At 42.5% G+C, this 22,829-nt stretch overlaps 2 protein-coding genes and 1 long non-coding RNA gene across 3 annotated transcripts in view; 1 reads left to right on the top strand and 2 right to left on the bottom strand.

The window, feature by feature from the left end:
- The window catches only part of LOC142200526 (baculoviral IAP repeat-containing protein 1-like), a 34,798-nt gene extending 31,166 nt beyond the window's left edge, over nucleotides 1-3,632 (top strand). The window contains exon 10 of the mRNA XM_075270957.1: nucleotides 3,268-3,632. Within this exon, the coding sequence (XP_075127058.1) occupies nucleotides 3,268-3,632 (365 nt within the window). The remainder of the gene's footprint in view (nucleotides 1-3,267) is intronic.
- Nucleotides 1-22,829, bottom strand: part of LOC142200553 (uncharacterized) — a 221,536-nt gene that overhangs the window by 72,985 nt on the left and 125,722 nt on the right. The window lies entirely within an intron of this gene.
- On the bottom strand, nucleotides 13,441-22,051 carry SMN2 (survival of motor neuron 2, centromeric). Its single transcript, XM_075270887.1, has 9 exons — nucleotides 21,928-22,051; nucleotides 19,367-19,438; nucleotides 18,661-18,789; nucleotides 18,177-18,377; nucleotides 17,708-17,863; nucleotides 17,454-17,525; nucleotides 16,389-16,499; nucleotides 14,393-14,468; nucleotides 13,441-14,181 (listed from the first exon to the last, which is right to left on the bottom strand). The coding sequence occupies exons 1-8, from the start codon at nucleotides 21,979-21,981 to the stop codon at nucleotides 14,412-14,414; spliced, it is 852 nt and encodes a 283-aa protein (XP_075126988.1). The 5' UTR covers nucleotides 21,982-22,051; the 3' UTR covers nucleotides 13,441-14,181; nucleotides 14,393-14,411.

Genomic DNA, 22,829 nt, shown 5'->3' with positions numbered 1-22,829 from the left:
ACAATAAGGGCTCGTTCACATCTGCGTTGTGAACTCCGTAGTTCAGGTTTCCGTTTCCTGCATAAAACAGAGGCAGGAGACGGAAACCTGCAGGAGTCTCTCTCACCCGTTCATTTGAATGGGTGAGAAAGATGTCCGGCCGTGAGCGGCGGTGAGCGTTTTATGCTCTCCGCCGCGAAACCAGGTTTTATAATCCGGACACAGAGTCGGACATGCAGTACTCTGTGTCCGGATAAAAAAAATCTGGTTTCGCGGCGAAGAGCCTAAAACGCTCACCGCCGCTCACGGCCAGACCCGGTCTGAGCTTTCCGACTTCTGGCATGCAGAAGACGGAAAGCTCAGAATGGACAGATGAACGCAGGTGTGAACCTAGCGACATAATTCTTCAATATTTTTCCTTGAATTTTGTTTGATACATATAATGTTATCTAGAATGCCTGTGGTCATGGTTTCCCCATGCTTGCCACCAATTCAGTCTAATAAATACTAACATTGATGTCCCACCCAGGAGTGCTCTGGAATGGTCCCAATCTTCACATCTCTAAATCCTGCCCCTTTTGGAATAGGACATAATTGAATTTGCCAGATATGTATGTTTTCTAGATCTTGGCTTCAGCCACCCTATAACCACCAGCCTATACATTTTAACCAACCTGTCCTTATAGTCAGACATATGCACTGGCTAAAGAGTGGTCTATAAATTATTATATCACTGGAGATGAAAATCTGGATAGAATCTATAACTAAGACTATGATCATGTCATATTTTATCAGATGCTTAGTGGATCTGATTAATGGATAAAAATCGAAGCAAATGGAAGGGCAACCAGTTTAGGCCTGGTTAACATCTGCATTAAGTATTCCATTCGAGGAGTCTGCTTGGGAACTCCCAGAATGGAATACCAAACGCATTAAAAAACAGTGAGCAATGAAAGTGTATGCACCTCATAGACTATAATGGGATCCATGTGTTTTCCACACGATGTCCGCACGAATCATGCAGAGAGAAAAGTAGTTCTTGAAGTACTTTTTTCCTCGCATGGCTCATGCAGATACCGCATGGAAAACACGTGGACCCCATTATAGTCTACGGGGCCCGTGTGGTTTCTCTGATTACCACTTTTTAACCCTTTCACTGCCAAGCACGTAGCTCTACGTCCTCCCAAGGTGGCATCACAGTAGCCGAGGACATAGTTACTACGTCCTCCCTACTAATGCTGATATCTCTGGACTGCATCAACATATCTTGATGCTTTAAAATGCATTTTAAAGAGGAGAATCTCCTCTTTAAAATTGAACTTACAGTTTTGGAGCGATTCACTGTTGAAAACGCTATTTGGCATTGAAATCCAACTGAAGATCTCAATTCACGATAGTGTTTTAACAGTGAATCACTCCAAAACTGTAAGTTCAATCATCAAGTTATTGGTATCATTTTAAAGATGAGATTCTCCTCTTTAAAATGCATTTTAAAGCATCAGGATATGTTGATGCAGTCCAAAGATATAGAGCTCTAAAGTGTCCCCCCCATCCTGTCTAAGCAAGCAATTTGCAAACTGTAACAGGAAAAGGAGAGGGCACGAGTAGAGATGAGCGAACAGTGAAATATTCAACATTTGTTACTCGTTTTGAATAGCCGCTCAATATTCGACTATTCGAACAAATATCGAACCCCATTATAGTCTATGGGGAAAAATGCTTTGTTTCAGGGGAACCCACAATTCAACTCAGGAGGGTCACCAAGTCCACTATGACACCCCAGGAAATGATGCCAACACCCTGGAATGCAACTGGGACAGCAGGGGAAGCATGTCTGGGGGCATCTAACATGCACAAGTCACTGTATTATGTCGGGATCCCTGTCAGCTTGCGATATGCGGGAGCTGACTTTTTCCCACAGGAATGCATTGACCAGCGTTGATTGGCCAAATGCCATACAGAGTACAGCATTCGGCCAATCAATGCTGGTTCTGCCGGAGGCTCGACTGTGAGGAGGCGGAGTCTAAGATCGGTCTACAGTTTCCATTCTGGTCCGATCTTAGATGTAGCAGTGTTGAGCGCACAGGTCTGCTACACCTGAGATGTAGCAGCGTTGAGCGCAGGCTATGCTCTGCTACACCCTCAGATGCAGCAGAGCCTAGTGTGTGCTAAACCCTGCTACATATGAGATCTAGCAGCATTGAGCGCATGCTGAGCTCTGCTACACCCTCAGATGCAACAGAGCTGACTGTCTGCTGAACCCTGCTACATCTCAGAACTGGCTGTGACTGGAGTATAAGACATGATATAACAACAGAATAGTGACTGCAGCTCTAGATGTGACTGGAGTTTGAGACATAATGTAACAGCAGAATAGTGATGCAGCTCTAGAGGTGACTGGAGTATAAGACATGATGTAACAGCAGAATAGTGACTGCAGCTCTAGAGGTGACTGGAGTATAAGCCTTGATGTAACAGCAGAATAGTGAGTGCAGCTCTGGAGGTGACTGGAGTATAAGACATAATGTACAGCAGAATAGTGACTGCAGCTCTAAATTTGACTGGAGTATAAATGATGATATAACAGCAGAATAGTGACTGCAGCTCTAGAGTTGACTGGCGTATAAGACATGATGTAACAGCAGAATAGTGACTGCAGCTATATTCACACTACCCTTATTAATGTCTGCTACTGTCATCTATCATAGGATACTATCCGAAAAGTAAATGACATGACAGAAAAAAAGCTTCTGTCATATTTTTTACATGTTTTTGACATTGTGGTGAATGCAGACAGACACACAATGGAGGGGGCTTTGTCATTTAATGTCCGTTTAATGTCTGTTGCTCTCATCCTATAATTAAACTACTAAAAGATTTGCACACCATACATAATTATAAAAATATATACTTTTATTAAATACCAAAAAATAAATAATAATGAGATCTATGTAAAAGAAGGAGGAACATACAAATATATCCACATTAAAGTAATCACAAGATAATGGCTGCTTTTGTCCAGTGATGACAAAAAGAATGGGATGTAAAGAATATATGGTCTGAGTACAAAGTTGTAAATTAAGATGGTGGTTAATGGGAAAGTATATACCATATACCAAGTGAGAATGTGCCCCAATGCGCATCTCGCCAGGAATGGCTTTGTCGACCTGAAAATAAATCAAATAAATAGTGCCGAATTTAATATAAGATATATATCAGGAGCTGTTTTATATTGATGTATCCTGTTATTTGGTCCATATTTTTTAACTAGTTATATAACTTTCATAGGGAACATGGCAAGAAATGGCTTTCTAAAAAGGCTTCGACATCTTGAATTAACATCCAACTACTGCATCACTGAATCCGGTTGGACAACTTTTTTTGAAACAGCTGCAGACATGCCGGAGTTAAACTGCCTGAATTTATTCAGAGTATACACTCACTCAATAAAGACTCAAGCCACCACTGTCACTTCCTTTGTCCGCTTTGTGTCTCGGATGCCAGGCCTCATTACAATATGGATGCTGGGATGGCAATTGGATAAAGATGACCTCAACATTTTCAACAACATGAAGGAGAAACATCCTCAGTCCAAGAGCTTAGAACTCATCTGGCAAACACCCCTACCCTTCACACCAAATATTGAGAATTAAAAGCGTGTTTATATAATTGTATAATATGACAAAATGTATTATGTGAAAATGGACTAATGAAAATGAATTAAAGTAGGTTTGAGCAGAACACAACGTTCTTCTCCATTTGTCTCCGTTTAAGACACTTTTTATGGTACAAACTATTCTGATGTCCCTCAGAAACGCTGTGGATAGTTATAGCCTACATTTAAGGATAAGAGTTGTAAGTACCTGGGTATGTGTGTATATATATAAATACACCTAAGGATATATCCAAGAATCTTTGACCCAGTTACACAGGCCAAGCATTGGTGTTAACAAGCGCTGATCAACAAGATTCAAGCCAATGTACACGACATGGAAGAAGATCAACAGATATAAAGATTATTCTTCCTCCACTCCCTTTACTTTTCCCTTTATTATCTAACCTTGACCCTGGTTAAAGATTCTTCTTCTGAAAACAGAAACTATACTTGTAGCTTTTGTTATTTTTACCTCTTTGGCTGAAAACCACTGTGGGGAATCGCTCAGGTAGATGCTTGTAGCTGTGCAGGAAATAGGGACACAAACACTGGGTTGCACACAAGTTCAGGCTTTATTCACTTGTAGTGCATTCACTGCCTTTGCAAAGGCACAAAATAACCAAAACAAAAGCCTTCTCGGCTGAGAACTCACTTAAACATAAGGAAATTTTCCCTGTCTATACAGGAGACTGGCTACTAGAGATGAGCGAACAGTGAAATATTCGAGATTCGATATTCGTTTCGAGTAGAGCCTCAATATTCGACTACTCGATTGAATATTGAATCCCATTATAATCTATGGGAAAAAATTCTCATTTCAGGGGAAACCACTATTCGACTAGGAGAGTCACCAAGTCCACGAATAGCAGGAGGAGAGTGTTTAGGAGAAGCGCTGTGCAGTTAAAGCGCATTATAGTCTATGGGGTCCGTGCGCTTTAACTGCACAGCGCTTGCAGTTGCGCTGATAAAAAGTAAGCTCCCTTGTAACCGCAAGCTGACAGCTCTCCCGACTAGCAAAGACGAGCCTGACCACAATGGAGACTGCTGTGGTCCAATCTTAGACTCCGCCTCCTCACAGACGAGCCTCCGGCAGAACCAGCGTTGATTGGCCAAATGCTGTACTCTGGCCAATCAATGCTGGTCAATTAATTCCTATGAGAAAAGTCAGTTCCCTCATAACAGCAAGCTGCCAGCTCTCCCGACTAGCAAGGACTAGCCTGCTGCAGAACCAGCGTTGATTTGACAAATGCTATACACAGTATTGCATTCAGCCAATCAACACTGGTTCTGAATCGAATATTTACTGCGAATAGCTAGTAGCAGGGCCGCACCTCTAATGAGGTGAGGCAACGGCCTCAGGCGGCATTTTGGAGGGGGCGGCAGCTGGGCCAATTAGATTTTTTATTTTTTTCTAAACTAGCGCAGGAGAGGGCAGCTCTGAAAACAAACCGAGCAGCCGGGTGGCCCTCTCCTGGGCTGGTTTAGACCTCTGCGGCTCTACTGACCGGACTCTGCACTCACAGACGGATCCACTCTATTCTCCTCCTTCTGAGGCTCCGGTACCAGATAGATGCAAACATCGCCCTGAATATCACAGCACCTAAACTGGCCTCATGCTGTAGTGTGATCCGAACACTTGCTTTTCTTGGATGGGACTGCGCTGTTGAGCCGCTGCCTCTTGCAACCAGGGCACGCACTTGGTAAAGAAGCCAGTCCATTCAAGAAAAGCAAGTGTCTGGATCACACTGCAGCATGTGGCCAGTTCTGGTGCTATGATACTCAGGACTACATCGGCAGCAGATAAATCACTGGCAGATGCAGGGGCTGCTGATCGCTGCTTGTAAAATTTCCCCGGCACACATCAGCTTCCTGTGCCGCCCCTCTCCCTCATCCTAACATCGGAGTGTGAGAGGGGACATCGCTGCTTTTTTCACTGCCAGACAGAGCTGCAGATGAGTTTCCTCCCATGTCCTGTGCACCCAGCAATTCACCCAAAGGTAAGTATATATTCTTGGGTAAAATATGTATAAATGCTTATATTTGTTTACATTATGTGTTTTATATACTGTGTGAGTCCTGTATGTGTGTAGATAGGTGTGTGTGTGTGTCTATGTTGTATATGAATGTATGTGTGTGAATAAATGGGTATATGTGTAGGTATATACAGCTTAATTATCTATCTATCTATCTATCTATCTATCTATCTATCTATCTATCTATCTATCTATCTGTGTTTGCTTCCATGCATGTCTACTATTATACATACTATTTTATAATGTGATGTTTAGGTCCGGTTCACATCTGCGTTCAGGTTTCGTGGAGTCTGCTTGAGGACCCCCCTAAACGAAAACCTATATGCATTAAAAAGTGGTAACCTTCAGGAAACCCACTGGACCCAATGGGGTCTGTGTGGTTTCCGCACAAAAAATGAGGAGAGAAAAGTGTTGCTTGCAGGACTTTTCTCTCCACATTTTTCATGCAGATAGGGGAAGAGAATGGCCCAAATGCAGATGTGACCTGGGCCTTTGTATATTGAGATTTTACAGGGGTTAGCCAGGAATTACAGTTTTCTGCAAGAAGGTCAGGGAAGGTGCAAAATAAGAAAAAAAGAAAACACGTACTCACCTGTTCCTGATGTCTCCCGCGGCTGTCCAGTCCAGCGGCGGGGGCTTTGTCTGGCAGAAGTCCTTGCCACACGTGACTGCTGAGGCCGATCAGCAGCCAAAGGAAAGGACACGTGACATCACAGGTGACTTATGTGAGACATCCCAGTTCCTTTCTTTAGGCTACTGTGGCCACTGATTGGCCTCACTGGTTACGTGTGGCGAGGACTGCCGCTGGAACAAGCCCTGGGGCGCCATTGGACCAGACAGGGGTGGAAGGACCAGGGACAAGTGAGTGTGCGTTTTATTTTTCACCTTCCCCGGGCCTCCTTGCTGAAACCTGTAGTTCCTGAACAACCTCTTTAAGGCCAAGCCACACAGGAAAAATCTTGGCATTTTGCACTCAGGGAAAAGTGGATGGAATTCAGAGTCACAGCTGGAAGAAGTGGACATGGCGGTCCAAAGGGAAGAGACGGGAAATGTGGGAAGATGTCTCCTGTGAGTATTACTGCACCAAATATTACTGCATTGTATTTATTGTAATGTTACCACTAGCACCCCTCCTCCCCCACTGCCTGATGATCAAAAGATGAACACTTCCCCCCGGTATTAAGTCCGGTGGGGGGTGGGGCGTCTTTTGATCGGCCGCCTCAGGCAGCAGAAAGGCTAGGTTCACCACTGGCTAGTAGTATTCTAGAATACTACTCGCTCAGCTCTACTGGCTACCAGACTCCCACCTTGGCAATAACAACGGGTGGCACAGTACCTGCTCTGTAGATTTGGTCTGGACAGCTGTGTCTGTGTGGTGTCACACTTCCCAGTCTTCACACACAGACTAATATCAGGCCTTGATTAGTCAGCTGACCTCCCTTGTGTGGGCCTTTACCAAACACTCTTTAGTTGCCTGGCTGGGACATACATATCTTCCCAGACCACACCCGTCTCTCTCTCACTCCACCTACAACCTAGAATCTCAGTGTGTATAAGTGGCCTGTTTGTACGCATTGTCCACTGTCTTCACTTTTGTCACGTGACTGTGCGGAAGAGCTCATCACAGATGTCAGTAGCATCTCATGGAAAGATGAGGGCGCTCCTATAGCATTTCTCTTGGCAATATTATTAATTCTCTATTTGGTATGTACAATGTGTGAATTCAATCTCTGGCAGCACGGTGGCTCAATGGTTACAACTGCAGCCTTGGGTTCAAATTCTGCCAAGGACAACATCTGCAAGTTTGTATGTTCTTCCCATGTTTGCGTGGGTTTCCTTCAACACTCCAAAGACATACTGATATGGGAAAAAACTTAAAAAATCTATCTCTGTGTTTTCATGACATGTTCTCATGATGAGAAACCACAGAATATTCATTGAATTGCTAATAAGTTAAGGGCTCCTTCAGAGAGCCACAATACAGAACTTTATGGACTATTTTGCAGCTGTATGTTTTTTCTGAATGAAGGGTCTTAATGACCCAAACAATCTTCATCATAGATCCACATTGTAATAAGAATCATGCCATCTGACTATTTTATGGCAGTATCAATAAGGACATAATCGGATTGAATAGTAAACACTGGCGCTTACTGGCTGAGTTTATTTAACCTGTGATGAACTTGTTTGGACAGACCTTGCAGTAAGCAGACAATTTTTGTCCTGCCCCTGCCGCTTCCGATTTAGTCTTGTTAGTTTTGAAAAAAGTTCCGTCCAAAATTGCAGGGAGATGAGGGTCTTCGAGATCTGAATCATTGTCGGTTGCGTCCCCTTCACTGGTATTACGATTTTCCTCCATTTTTGAAGTAATTTTACAATATGGATAATGCGATCGGGATGATTAAAAACTAAAAATAAATCACGCTGCACTACAAGGTGGACTTGCGTTGCTGGAACACGCTGGAATTTTCCCTCCTCTCATTGCACCTCACACGAGATACGAGAAACGAAAACAATGACATGATTCGCGCTGTTGGTTTTTTTTCTAAGTGCGGTGAGGCGGGTTATTTAAATTACAACATTTGTTTTGAATTTAGACAGTAATTAAAATATGTAAAATACTTCCTAAAAGTATTTTAATTACAAATACAAAATACTGAATAAAAAAAGTACAAAATACAAATACCTGACAAGTATATTAAATACTATTTTAATTACTTGTATTTTAAATACTCCCGAACACTGCCGCTTACACAGTAAGATAGTGGCTTCAGGACAGAGTTTGGCAGGGTACTGTCGCACCAAAATATACAAAGTAGCAACATGGTCATCCATTACTGTTTTTCTAAACAATGCGGATGGGACATATTGGCCTCTGAGGGGCCGCCCTTTGGTCAGGTTTTGTTTAAGGAAGAAACAAATTTCCTGCCCAAGTAGTATTGCTTTGTAAGTTCCCATGTGTGTACTGCTGACAGATGAACAGGAAAGATGAAATTTACCTTATGAAATTTGCATTTCCCGGAGTCCGGAGGCAGTACAACACGCCCACCCTATTTGTTGCTTATTGCTTGGGTACCATGCTGAGACTGAGTAGGGCGGGGCTCCTCTCATAGGAGGGCCTTAATTGTTTAATTAATGATTATTGCTTGTTAACCTATCTCTTCTAATTGTATCTAGGGAAATAATATCCCATGTGTCAATGGCGTAGCTAGGAACAGCGGGGCCCTCCCCCACGACGCCCGTTGAAGATCCCGACCGACCTCCCCCTGCATTCCTGCGCGCTGTATTAAGCCCCATAGTGGCCCCTGCACACAGTATTATGTCCTGTAGTGGCCCCTGCACACAGTATTATGTCCCGTAGTGGCCCCTGCACACAGTATTATGTCCCATAGTGGCCCCTACACACAGTATTATGCCCAATAGTGGCCCCTGAACACAGTACTATGCCCAATTGTGGCCTCTGCACACAGTATTATGCCCAATAGTGGCCCCTGAACACAGTATTATGCCCAATAGTGGCCCCTGAACACAGTATTATGCCCAATAGTGGCCCCTGCACACAGTATTATGCCCAATAGTGGCCCCTGCACACAGTACTATACCCAATAGTGGCTCCTACACACACAATATAATGCCCCATTGTGGCCCCTACACACACTATTATGTCCCACTGTGGAGACCCATAAACAATTATTATATGCTGGGGTCGTTTCAGACCCCATAGTATAATGATCGGAGACCGAGAGGGGATATAAACATAAAAAACAATGTTACTTACCTATCTCCGGCTCCACTGCAGTTCTTGGTGGCATCAGCCTTCTTTAATGACATCTGGGACATCACATGACAGGGACCTGCCTCCCGGGTCATATGACATCAGGGAGTGTCCAGAAGTAAGCCCGAACCTGTCCTGAGCATGGAAAGGTGAGTAACATGTTTTTTTTTTATCTTGTCTTACCTTTCCTGGACCTCCAATCATCATACTCAGGAGTCTGAAAAGACCCCCGAGTATAATAATGATGTTTGTGGGGCCCGTGGCGTCGCTTACCAATCCCGGCCCCGGCCAGGATCGGTAAGTAAATAGGGTCAGTTACCGGCTGGAGTAACTCCAACCGGTAACTGGAAAAGCAAACAAAACAAAACAAAAAACGCAGTGGCTGTCACTGGGCCCCTAATGTCCCGGGCCCTGTGGCAGCCGCTACCCCGGTAGTTACGCCACTGCCATGTGTGTACTGCCAACAGACTCCAAGAAATGCAAATTTCATAAATTTAATCTTTTACTATGATTATATAAATCATGCCCTGTATATGTATTGGGGGAATCTCGTGAAGTTCACCTGGTGGTTTCCCTCAGACAGAACATGGCTGAACCAAAATTGCTATTATACTCTGAGGTCCCATCAGAATATAATATGCAGAGGCCAAGGGGTGGTGGTCAAACATAAAAAAAACAGTATTACTCGCCGCTCCTGGGCTCCAGCGCTACTTCCTACTGTCTTCGGATCTTCTCCCTGATGCCAGGGACCAACATTGATGACGCAGTGTTGTCCAACATCAGTCAGAAGACCTGAAACCAGGAGGCGGCCATGACATGAGTAACATTGATTTTAATCCCAACAATTATCCTGGTCGATGTTCGGTTTCGATTATTTTTCAAATAACGTATACCACCTTTTAGTTAGTGTACTTTGAAGCAGAATTTTACGACACAATCTTGGTGTACATGTAAGCCATGCCCCCCTTTTTCTGCAAATCGATGTCCACATGTCTAACAAGTCAAAGTTTTTTAGCCCAAACTAGATGCGCATTATTACACTAAAGATGCACCATGTTACTCTGGTGTCTAGTCTGTACCACAATAGTAATCTGTGCCATCATTTTTGAGCATTGTATTCAATGGCATTGTTTTATTGATTATAACTTTTACATACTTATTTGAATTCAATGAGAGGAACTAAATTTACAGTACATGAAGTCAAATCTTTTTTGGATCCGTGAGAAACTACTTCTCATCTGTGATATCTGACACATCCACAGAATAGAGTCATAAGTGTCCAACAGTTGTGGGTCCCATATACATCTTTAGAAATGCAGTCCCCAAGTTATGCAAATAAGTCAATGTTTAAGAGTGTTGTGAATGCTCTCCTGTGGATAAGCCATAAATTGATCAGATGAGATCACCCCTTCAAAGAGGTTTTCTCATTAAACAAGTGGATAACTTGCAGATCAGCGCGGCACAACCTCTCTGACCTCCACCAGCCAAGAGTAAGGGGGACTTTCATCCCCTATTTTGAATGTAGCTGTCGTTACACATTTCAATGGGAGCACCAGAGACAGCTGCTCAGTGGGGAGTCCGTGAAGTCAATGGGAGCCGTTTTTGCAGGCGGATTTTGAGGCGGACTCCACGTCAAAATCCACCTGCAAAAAACTGTGTGAACTAGCCTTAACCCCTTCCTGCCGATGGCACTTTTTGACTTCCTGACCAAGCTCGATTTTTCAAAACTGACATGTGTCACTTTATGTGGCAATAACTTTGGAACGTTTTAACTTACCAAAGTGATTTTGAGATTGTTTTTTCGTAACACACTGTACTTCATGTTAGTGGTAAATTTTGGTTGATATGTTTTGTGTTTAATTATGAAAAAATAGGAAATTTGGTGGAAATTTTGAAAAATATGCATTTTATTATATCCTAAATCTCATGTCCCAGATCTCTGCTTTATGTCGGCATCAAACTTTAGGCGCCCTTTTAATTTTTTTTTACTAATATTTTCATTTAGCCCTAGAATTTGCAGATTCACAAGGGGTTAAAGGAGAAAATGCATCACACAATTTGTCATGCAAGTTCTCCCGACTACCATAGTACCCCAATTGTGGGTGTAAACTAATATATGGAAGCACAGCGAGACGCAGGAGGGAAGGCGCGCCAAAGAGCTTTTAGAGGGCAGATCTGGCTGTGATCAGTTTCAGGAACCATGTCGCATTTACAAAGCCCTTGAGGAGTCAAAACAGTGGAAACCTCTAGAAAGTGACCCCATTTTGAAAACCGCACCCCTCAAAGAATTTATCAAGTGATGTAGTGAGCATTAGTAACCCCGAAGTGATTATGTAAGCTGTGCGGAGTAAATTGGGTACACCAAATCCCATTCTATTTTCCCACTAGCTCCTATGACACGGACGGGGAAGAGGAGCATTCTGGGGGATCAGCGCTGGTGTATTCTCTCTTATAAGCTCTAAATATGGGGGGTCCCCTGAAAACGCTCGCACAGCTTATACATTTCCTTCTAGTCGCAGCCACTTATGTCCTAATGATTTGGCGACTTTTGGGGTTTTTGTCTTCACATTGTACAAGCTAGATTTTTATTTTCTGGCAATGTGGCCATATGAGGGCTTAGTGTTTGCGGTATTAGATGTGTTTTTCACTGCCACCATTTTGGGGCCTGTAACTTATTGACTACATTTTATTAACTCTTTCTGGGTGGGATGTAAAAGGAAACATCAATTCTGACATTGCTTTTTAGCATTTATTTATTTTCCTGTGCAGCGTACACTATAAGTAACATGTTATCTTTATTCTGCGGGTCGGTACGGTTACAGCGATACCTCATTTATATGATTTTTTTTAATGCGTTGCTATTTGTGCAGAAGAAAATTCAATTCAGGGAAAAAAAATCTATTATTTTTGCATCGCCATCTTCTGAAAGGCATAACATTTTTATTTTTCACTAGACAGAGCTGGTTGAGGGCTTATTTTTTGCGGGATGACCTCTTCTTTTTATTGGTACCATTTTGGTTTTCATCTGACCATTTGATTACTTTTTATTGAACATTTTGTAAGGGAAAGGTGGTGAATAATCATTATTTTGTGTGGTTTTCTACGTTTTTTTTTACGATGTTCGCCGTTCGGGTTAAATAATGTTTTAATTTTATTGTTCAGGTTATTACGGACGCAGCGATACCAAATATGTAATGTTTTTTTCTTTTTTTCTTTATTTTACATAATAAAACATTTTATATGGGGAAAAAAGGATTTTTGGGGCTTTATTTCTAATTTATTTTAAACTTATTTAAATTTTTTTATTTTTACTTTTTTCCAACTTTTTTTTTCTGTCCCGATGGGGGATTGAAGCAGTGATCGGCTGATCACCGCTTCACTATATATATATACGCTGCAATACACGTGTTACACGTGTATTACATTGTATAGGACGCTGTCAGCCTGTGTAGACGCACAGGCTGACAGCTTCCTTTTTAGGCAGGATCAACCAGGTAGTGAAGGGGGTAAGCAATGGGGCAGACCCGGGGTCACTGATCAGACCCCAGGCTGCCCCCTACGAACACCGGCACCCCCTGAAACCGGCGTGGGGGGTGCCGATCGCCACCATAACAAAGTGAAACCCCGGATATGCTGGCGGTCATGTTGACCGCCGGTATATCAGGGGTTAACACCCGCGATCGGACCCGGTTCCGACCGCGGGTGTCACGGGGCATTTCCAGCTGTAACATACGGCTGACACCCGCAGCGCATGGTGCGCACATAGTTTCTGTGTGCGCACCATGCAGCCGCTGTAATAGTACTGCGGTTTGCGGGAAGTCCTTCCCGGCAGCGCCGTACTATTACGGTGGATATCGGGAAGGGGTTAAAGGCACAGACTGTAATAACCTTTCACAAGCATCCACAATGGTAAATGTGCTGAATATAAATGATAGAAATAAATGACACCAACAAAAAAACTGACAAGTGTTTTGATTTTATTAGAAAAAAACTGTAACTGCAACTGTACACATTTTAAAGAATGTTAATATTTTTACACAGATGAATCAAAAACATTTGTTGGGGTAAAAGGTCCTAAGAGAATCTTTCCAAAGAACAAAACCTATGTACTCCAAATACTGCAAGCAACAAAAGAACCCTGAAAAACGGTGAGGAAACATGATATATGTGTAATGATCTGTTTCAAATGAGAATACACAATGTGAATCATATAAGACAGGAGTTATTACATATATTACATGCTTGGGATAGACTACACTCACCTGACACCAGTAATAGCTTTACACTGTACCCTATGAGGGCAAGCTATGACTACGCACTCCGCCGCCAGTCAGATGAGGACACAATTAGATGTATCTTCATGTGATAGTCGGTAACCAACTAAAATTGTTAGGTGTTTTTTTTCCCTGCTACATTCCCCCCGTAGTTAACACTTCAATAGGTTATTTTCTTTTGCCTTTTATATTGCCTTTTACATTTTTTTTTGGTCTGTTGGATTCACATGATTCCTAGTTATTACTACACAAATGTGCTGAAATCAATTAATGCATCATAATACATTTTATTTGCAGCATCTTAAAAAGTGTACAGAGTTCAATGATATAAGATGCCTCAATAAACATAAATTCTAACTTTTGGTGACAACTATATCAGAAGAAAAGAATAATACAAGAAAAACAAAACAAATGGTAGTCTTCTTGCCACTGATAGTCCCGTCCTCTCCCTGGGAGAGATGCCAGCTGTGAAGACATAAAATAAAAATATCTTAGTTAACATAGAATATAATAAAGGGAGACAAAAAAAAATAAATAGGAAAATTAATTTAAAATGTAATAGTTTGTTTTGACTAATCCCTGTATCACCAGGGCCCACTAAGAAGCTGACTACACTACTGAGGCACGTAGACGACTACACACCATCAGTATATGTTACGAATACTGGAATACTCACACGTTGCCATTTGCTTTATTTATTTGGGATGTGAATACTTTCCATATGAAGCTTCCATTCGACTCTGCTTTAAACCCTAAAAGACAATATCATACAATGTAACCACAGCTTTGATTTGGCTTAATGAGAGAGGTTGGGGAAAGACTGGCTCAATTCTTAAATACAAAACAGATCTTTATGAGGGTCGGAGCTCCTATTCCTGTGCACATCTATTTTGGCATCTGCATTCATTGTATAAACTGGAAAGTGCTCACAAAAGATGAATAGATTTACATTTAGTGCACACATCAGGAGATTTCAGCAGCAAATGTTACATACCGTATATAGTCGAGTATAAGCCGAATTTTTCAGCACAGTTTTTGTGCTGAAAAAGCCCCCCTACGGCTTATACTCGAGTCAAGCAAAAAAAAATAATATTTTTTTTTATTTTTGGGAGGGGGTCTATGACCAGCCGCAATAGTAATGTATAGAATCTCCCATAAAATAGTGAAAAAAAGAGAAGCTTTAAAAAAATATAATTAAAAAAATAAAGTATATAAAAGTTCTAAATCCCTCCTTTCCCTAGAATACATATAAAAGTAGACAATTACCGTATTTTTCGGACTATAAGACGCACCCAGGTTTTAGAGGAGGAAAATAGGGGAAAAAAATTTTGAAGCAAAAACTGGTAAAATATTTAATATATGGGAGTTGTAGTTTTTCAACAGCTGCAAGGCCACATTGACAGGTGACCCTGCAGCTGTACGGGGACGCATAGAGTGTTTTTTTTTTGCGGGGCCAGATGTACTTTTTAGTTATACCATTTTGGGGAATGTCTATTTCTTAGATCACCTTGTATTGAAAAAAAAACAGGAGGTGATTTAGAACTTTTATTTATTTCATATTTTTATTATATATTTTTAAAGCTTTTTTTTTTTTTTTTTTTTTTTTTTTTACTATTTTATTCCCCCCCGGGGGCTTGAACCTGCGGTCACTTGATTGCAAGTCGCATAGACGGCAATACAACTGTATTGCCGTCTATGGGACATTCTGTCTATTAGTATTACGGCTGGTCATAGAGACCAGCCGCAGTACTAATATAGCCGTGACAGGCCGGGGAGCCTCATTAGGCTCCCGGCTGTCACCCGAAAAGGTCGGCTCCTGCGATATCGCCGCGCAGGAGCCGGCCTGCAACTTCACAGGTACGGGGCCGGTGGGGACCGGCCCCGGGGGAGAAGGGGCCGCCAATACAGACCCGGCATCCGCTGTACTAGAGAGGCGGATGCCGGCAAGGGATAGACGCCATCACAGGTGCCGGGGCCTGAGACATCGCTCCTCTGCCCTGCCTGAAGCCAGCGGCGGGGGGACGGAGGAGCGGAATAGCATCACTCCTGCTGCTGCTGGCTTTATGCAGGGCAGAGGAGCGCAGCGATGTCGCAGGCCCCGGCGTCTATCACTTGCCGGCTTCCGCCTCTCTATTACAACGGATGCCAGGCGCCACATTCAGACTATAAGACGCACCCTTCTTTTCCCCCCAAATTTTGGGGAAAAAAAGTGCGTCTTATAGTCCGAAAAATACGGTACTATGAAACACATACACATTAGGTATCCTGTGTCTGATAGTGCCCGGTCTACTGAATATAGAGGATCTGCAGTGCTCCTGTTCTGTCGGGAAGGGGTTACTAGGAGCACTGCAGATACCCTATATTCAGCCAGGCTGTATTCCAAGTGGGGGGGAAAAAAACTCAGTCCTCAAGCTCAGGGAAGGGGCAGACAGACAACCAAAGCACACCCTCCCCTTCCCCAGCAACTACTGCACCCAAAAACTCAGACCATTTTAATTTTTGAAATTTTCCAGTAGCTGCTGCATTTCCCCCCTCGGCTTATACTCAAGTCAATAAGTTTTCCCAGTGTTTTGTTGTAAAATTAGGGGCCTCGGCTTATATTCGGGTCGGCTTATACTCGAGTATATATACGGTAAGTAGTGAAGTGATAACAGTAGATGGATTCCACTTACCAGGTAGTAACCAGTATGATAGCCACTCATGTACCAGGCAATTAACATGCTTCCCAATGCTTCATCATCTTCAGCAATATCAGGACCCATAGGAGGTGGTGGTGGGATCAGCTAGACACACAAGGCATTAACTTAAGTTAGCTTGCTATCATCTTATTTGTATCTACCCATTTTCTTTTACAAACATCTATAGCTCTATTGCATTAAAGGGGTTTTCCCCATCTCCATGTTTCAGCAGCTTTGCCTGCTGTCTCTTCTTCTCACTTCCTGTATAGTACAGTTTACATAAGGTATTACATCTTATGTAGATCTGTTTTCTTTCCCACTGTTCTCCTGTTCCTTATCTTCTATCTGACTGTGTATTTACATTATACCCATCTCCATATTTAACCTCATTCTGTGTATTATCAGCTTCTTATCTCAGCAGTGTTAAAAAAAATAAAAAAAAGGTAAGGAGCAGTAGAGTGTAACTTCAGCCATATTTTGAGTGTCTTGAAAAGTGGAGAAGAAAACATTTCTTTACTAAGATGGTACATGTAAAGGTCAGATTCAGGAGAGTCCTTTTGAAGTTTTCAATAGTAACGTAAAGTCAGTTGGCTCACCATCTCCCTGGAACGAACTTCAAAGGTGCACGACCTGTGCTCCGGACCTCTTGGAGCAATGTATAACAGTTTTCGTAAATAGAGAGAAAGGTCCGCACTCCTGTGTTCTTCGTATAAAACGTAGCTTTTAATACATTAATTTAAAAAGTAGACAGAAAAACTAACAAAATGTGAAAAAGATTAGAAAAACCAAAATAGTGATTATAAATCACTATTTTGGTTTTTCTAATCTTTTTCACATTTTGTTAGTTTTTCTGTCTACTTTTTAAATTAATGTATTAAAAGCTAATTTTTATACGAAGAACACAGGAGTGCGGACCTTTCTATTTACGAAAACAATCCTTTTGAAGTGTTTTATTATCTTACTGGCAATCTCAAGAGCGCTGCATTCTACAATACCAGATCTATTAATAATCATGTGCTTATAATGCAGATAATGTAATGTGACAAGACAATGACTTACAGGAGGTCCAGGAGGAAACGATGGTGGCCATCCAGAAAGAAAGGGGTGGGCTTGACTAGATTTCTCCCCATGCTGAAAATACATTACACAGTATTGACTTGTTAGGAACAGAAAATAGCAAGTTTATTACATACAATATTTGCCAATAGACACAAAAGGTCATCTCTGATAAGTCACTAACAATTAAGGGTGGTAACTTCGCCCCTCCTGTAATCCTTTCATACCAGCTTAATCATAGTTGATTTATACCTTACCTGTCCAAACCCAGCCATAAATGGAGGTGGAGCTGGCGGGAAGGGAGGATTCCAGTGGGAAGTCTTTGGTGCAGCAGCTTTGTGTTGATCTCGGTTGTCTGAGGCTCGGGAGGATTTGTCACTTTCATCCGTTGAATGTTCATCCCCATTCACGTCCTTAAAAAAAAAAAAAAAAGGATATAGAATATAGTGAGAGGCTAGCCACAGATATGCATATTTCACTATGGGCTCATACTATCCCCAACACCCACCAGGGTCACTTGTTTTTACAGGAATCCAATGTTATCAGTATATTTTTTGGCATGGGGAGGGGGGGGGGAGTTAAACTGGAATACTTGAAAGAAACCCACACGAACATAGCGAGAACAAACATGCAGATGTTGATCTTGGTCAGATTCGATCCTAAGACCCCAACGCTGCAAGGAAGCAATGCTAACCAATACAGTGCTGCCCTTACATAGATTCTTACCTGTGATGCATCTCTTGGGTCACTATCTCCTTCTGAACTGTCTGGAAAACGCAAATCTGCCAAATTCTGCTCCTCACAATTGCCATAGCCAGTATATGTCACTATACATGTCCCTTGTTTTGCATTAATAGAATCAATGGTGGCTGGATATAGGTTACCGTCCTCTGACCAGAATGCATTACATGAGTCCCCAACTCTCCACTAGGAAAAAAAAAAACAGATAAATAAGAAAACTGGGCAAATACTGGACAAGAAATAAGCAGATATATAGGTTCACTGTTGTATTAATAGCCATTTTCTTATACAGTTTTATACATTAGTATTATGAGCTGAATCATGCAGATTTTATTATTTTGCAACCTATCCTGCCCTTTTCCTATAACGCTTTACACTGCTGGACCACATGGGTTTAGAATATTTCATCATTCCCCAGCACAAATATTGTTAGCTCATATGAATGTCTTTATGTATAAGACAACTCTACCTTCTTCAATGGTGCAGCACTGTTTTTCTTCCGGCTCCGATTTTTCTTGTTATGTTTCCTTTTTGTTTTGGGATTCTTTTCTGGAGACACAGGCTCCATAGGGCAGTCTCCTCCATTCTTTAGCGCTTTCTGAAGGTACAGGATAAGATAAGATAATCCTTTAATAGTCCCACCATGTGGAAGCTCAATGTGTTGCAGTAGCATGGATAATACAGTAATATATTACAAGAAAAACACATACAGGCTCATAGCAGATAGAAAAGATACTAGGAGTCATAGCAACTAAAAAGAAAAGGAAAGACTTCAGGATTGTTTAGTTCTCTGTGCGGAGTGATCTTCGCTTAGCCTGATGTACATTATACAGCCTGGTCGCGGTTGGTAGGAAGGATCTCTGATAGTTCCTTCTCACACTTGGGGTGAAGCAGTCGGTCACTGACAGTATTGCCCAGTGCTATCACGGCCTTATCCATGGGATGGGAGTTGTTCTTCAGCATAAAGCTCTCCATTATACATTATCAAAAACTGTCAAATTTTGGATTTTTCATATTTACTGCTTTTCTAAACATAAGTGGCAATGGAGTATTATACAAATGGTGCCTAGTGTCTCGTGTCCACATACTGTATGCCTTGCCTAGAGCAACAAACAAAGTATTACTGTTTAATGTGAGAACGCTATATACAGTACAATACTGCAGACAGCACAAACCTTGAATGACGACACTGCTTTATCATAGGCTTTGATCAGTGCGGTATCATCCCAGATGTCTGAATCATCACTCTATAAGGAAGAAAAAAGAGAAAAGTGGTAAAATGCTGCTAGATGAAAAGATCCTCCATAAGGAGAGGTAAAGTTATTTTTCACACTAGGAAATATGTTAAAGTCTGCAGGAAACGTGCACATACATATTTTGATCATATATACATTGGCCAGCCACAACAAACCTAATATTCTGTAGTTCTCATGAATGCTGACAAAACTGCAGAAACACATTGAGATATGGACTCCAAAACACCTCCTGTGATACCTGGTACTGAGGCGACAGCCCTAATTCCCTTAAAGGGGTTGTCCAGGACTATGATATTGAGCTTCGCTTCCTCATCTCAGACCAGTGACATCACATCATGTCCAATGGACATCACATCAGTTGGTCACATGGCCATGCTGCAGCTCAGCCTCATCCAAATGAATGTGACTGAGTTGTGATACAAAGCACAGCCAGCGTACACTCTGCAGCGCCGCCTGCATCTTCGTTCGCAACGTCCTCTTCTTCCAACGCAGGTTTCAGACCTCCAGGCCTCGGGCAGAGCAGACTGCGCATGCCCACAGGCCACAAGAAAATGGCCGCTTACAGAGTATTGTAAGCGGCCATTTTCTTGTGGCCTGTAGGCATGCGCAGTCTGCTCTGCCTGAGGCCTGAAACCTGCGTCGGAAGAAGAGGACGTTGCTGAAGAAGATGGAGGCGGCCCTGGAGAGAGTTCTCTCGCAGCATTGGGGCCCGCCCCAAGTGCTGTGAGAGAACTCATTTGCATACCAACAAGAACCGGGATTCCTATGAAACAGCGGCGCAGAGAAGACAACGAAAGGTAGGAGAAGAATAGACTTTCTTAGGGTTATTCCCACGTGTTACTCAGAAAAAAAATGGTTTGTACGATAGGATCCCTTTAAGTTCGGCAGTGTGGCAGGGAACCTTATCCTAATGAAAGAGGCTACTGTCACTGGGAAAAACTGTAGCCATGAAAGGGAGAACACTGTCTACAATGCTGAAAGGGCGCCTCTGATTATAAAATAAACTTTTAATAAATTAATAGAACAAGTGAAGATAAACTTGCCAATAATTCTCTCTCCACTTATCAGGTTGTTACCAAGGTTGAGCCTCAAAGACAGAACAAGTTTCATTTAAACTATATCCAAACTTTCAAGCAACTTCTGATTTTCTGGCCACATTTGTACCACTAATAAACATTGTATATACGGTACTTTATTCAAGGATTTTAGCCGCTTTTTTTTTTTTTAGAAGAAGAAATCCAATCTTTGTTTTTTCTGTATTCTCGCTCGTTTTTTTTTTTTACTGCCAAATGGATTTTTTTTCTTTTCCTATCAGTATGTAGAATGGGAGGAAATCCACACAAACAAGGGGAGAACATACAAACTCCTTGCAGATGTTGTTCCTGGCAGGATTCAAACCCAGGACTTCAGCGTTGCAAGGCTGCAGTGCTAACCACTGAGCCACTGTGCTGCCCCTCTGCCAAATGGAATTTGTACAATGCTTCTCATTAAGTGTGTGGGTTTCTGTACAAAGCAGGGAAGCTAGGGTTAGAACTTAGAACTGTGTGTGGTATTGTCAATTTAATATGACACCAAGATCACAGTTCTACCTGTAGCACAGAAAGGAGACAAAATCTGTTAACTGGGTTGTCCAGAACTATGATAATGATTGCTGCGCGCTCTTCACCAAACACAGTAACGTGCATGGCATAGTGGCAGTGATTGGTATTGCAGCTCAGCCTGATTCACTTGAATGGGACTGAGTGACATAAAGGGTATCAGAAAAAAATCTAAAGTGGTCTAGTCTAAGTTAAGATATGTTGTAACCATATAAGTCTATGGAGTGGGTGACAACATGATCAGAGTCTAACAAACATTGCTGATGCTTATTACTGGTCTACAGGACATAAGTGTAAGGATCACAGAGGATCCATCCTCTGCGTCCCCATCAGAACAGAGTGATGGCTGCACATGTGCTGACAACCAATGAAGACCCACCACATGGCTATCTTTGTCAGACTCCCTTCCCCCTCCCCTAGACTTTGTGTGGCGCAGTCACATGTTCTACTGAGGGGACATAAAAGGATCCTATAGAGGTGGCTGATGCGAGAAGTCGTGATGTCTGCTCCAGTACTACACACCCCAGCACACCCTCCATGTCCTCTCTACATCACTATCTCCTGCTCAGCTTCTACAGGTCTACTTAAAGGGAATGTCTAGTTTACAAAGCTGTGTGTAATAATGATACAGGGCTACACAGGGAAGTTATTACATAGGGAAGCTATACTTATCTGTACAATAAAACAACAGTGGAACTACAAGTCCCAGCACACCCTGAAATCTTTCTACTGACAGCAAGCTCACCCCGAGCTAAGACCTCATGTCATTTATCATGGCAGAATAAAGAAGCAATATCCTGCATGGTCACCCGGGGCAGTGGCACCCCCTGTCTGTGAGGTAAGTAAGCACACTCCACACCACAGACATACAGCCATCCCTACCTGTCCAGCTCCACGCCGGAACAAAATCTCCCCACTTTCCTCCAGTCCTGCCATAGGCACGCCGTAAACACACAGTCACCGATTGACCCGCAGAGGTATCCGTCCTACGTCATCACCACCGAGCCAGGGATCCGACATGTGAGGAGATTCCTGCTCAGCGCCCTCTGCTGGACACTCTCTGCTCATCATCCTTCAGTGTACAGACTATGTACAGTATACGTGCTGTGCGTGCTATAGGAACAAGATATGACCTCGCCATGATGTAATGTGGGTCTATACTGACCAGGGGTTAACCCCTTCCAGCCCAATACATTCATTTTTTCAGACTCAAACCCCATAACTTTAATTTTCTATTCTCAAAGCCAATAGGAGGGCTTATGTTTGCAGTTGTAATTGATAATGGTCCCATTTTATATTCTATATGGTGTACTGGGAAGTCGGAAAAAAATTCAGTATGGACCGAAATTAGAGAAAAAAAAATCGCAATTGTGCAAGATCGTTAGGACGGGTTCACACCAGCGCCCGGTCTCCGCTTTGTAGGTTTCCATCTTGCAGTTTTCAAACCCATTAACTTGAATGGATTTGCAAATGACCGCCTGTGAGCGTCTTCTGGTCTCTGCAGCGAAACCATTTTTTTTTTAACTGGACACAAAGTCGGATATGCAGGACTTTGTGATTGGTTAAAAAAAAAAACGGTTTCGCCGCTGAGAGGCACAAGATGGTCACGGGTGTACACTGACTGCCGGGTTTCTGTCTCCTGTCCAGTTTCTCGGGCAGAAGACGGAAACCCACAAAGCGGTGGCTGGGCGCAGGTGTGAACCCGCCCTTACTGGTTTTGTTTTTACGGTGTTAACTGTGCAGCCTAAATGACATGTCACCTGTATACATACCTCCCAACCGTC

Source organism: Leptodactylus fuscus, chromosome 1, assembly GCF_031893055.1.
Source record: "Leptodactylus fuscus isolate aLepFus1 chromosome 1, aLepFus1.hap2, whole genome shotgun sequence".
Lineage (NCBI taxonomy): Eukaryota > Metazoa > Chordata > Amphibia > Anura > Leptodactylidae > Leptodactylus > Leptodactylus fuscus.
The sequence above is the reverse complement of the archived record's forward strand: the minus strand, read 5'-3'. Positions and strand labels throughout refer to the sequence as shown.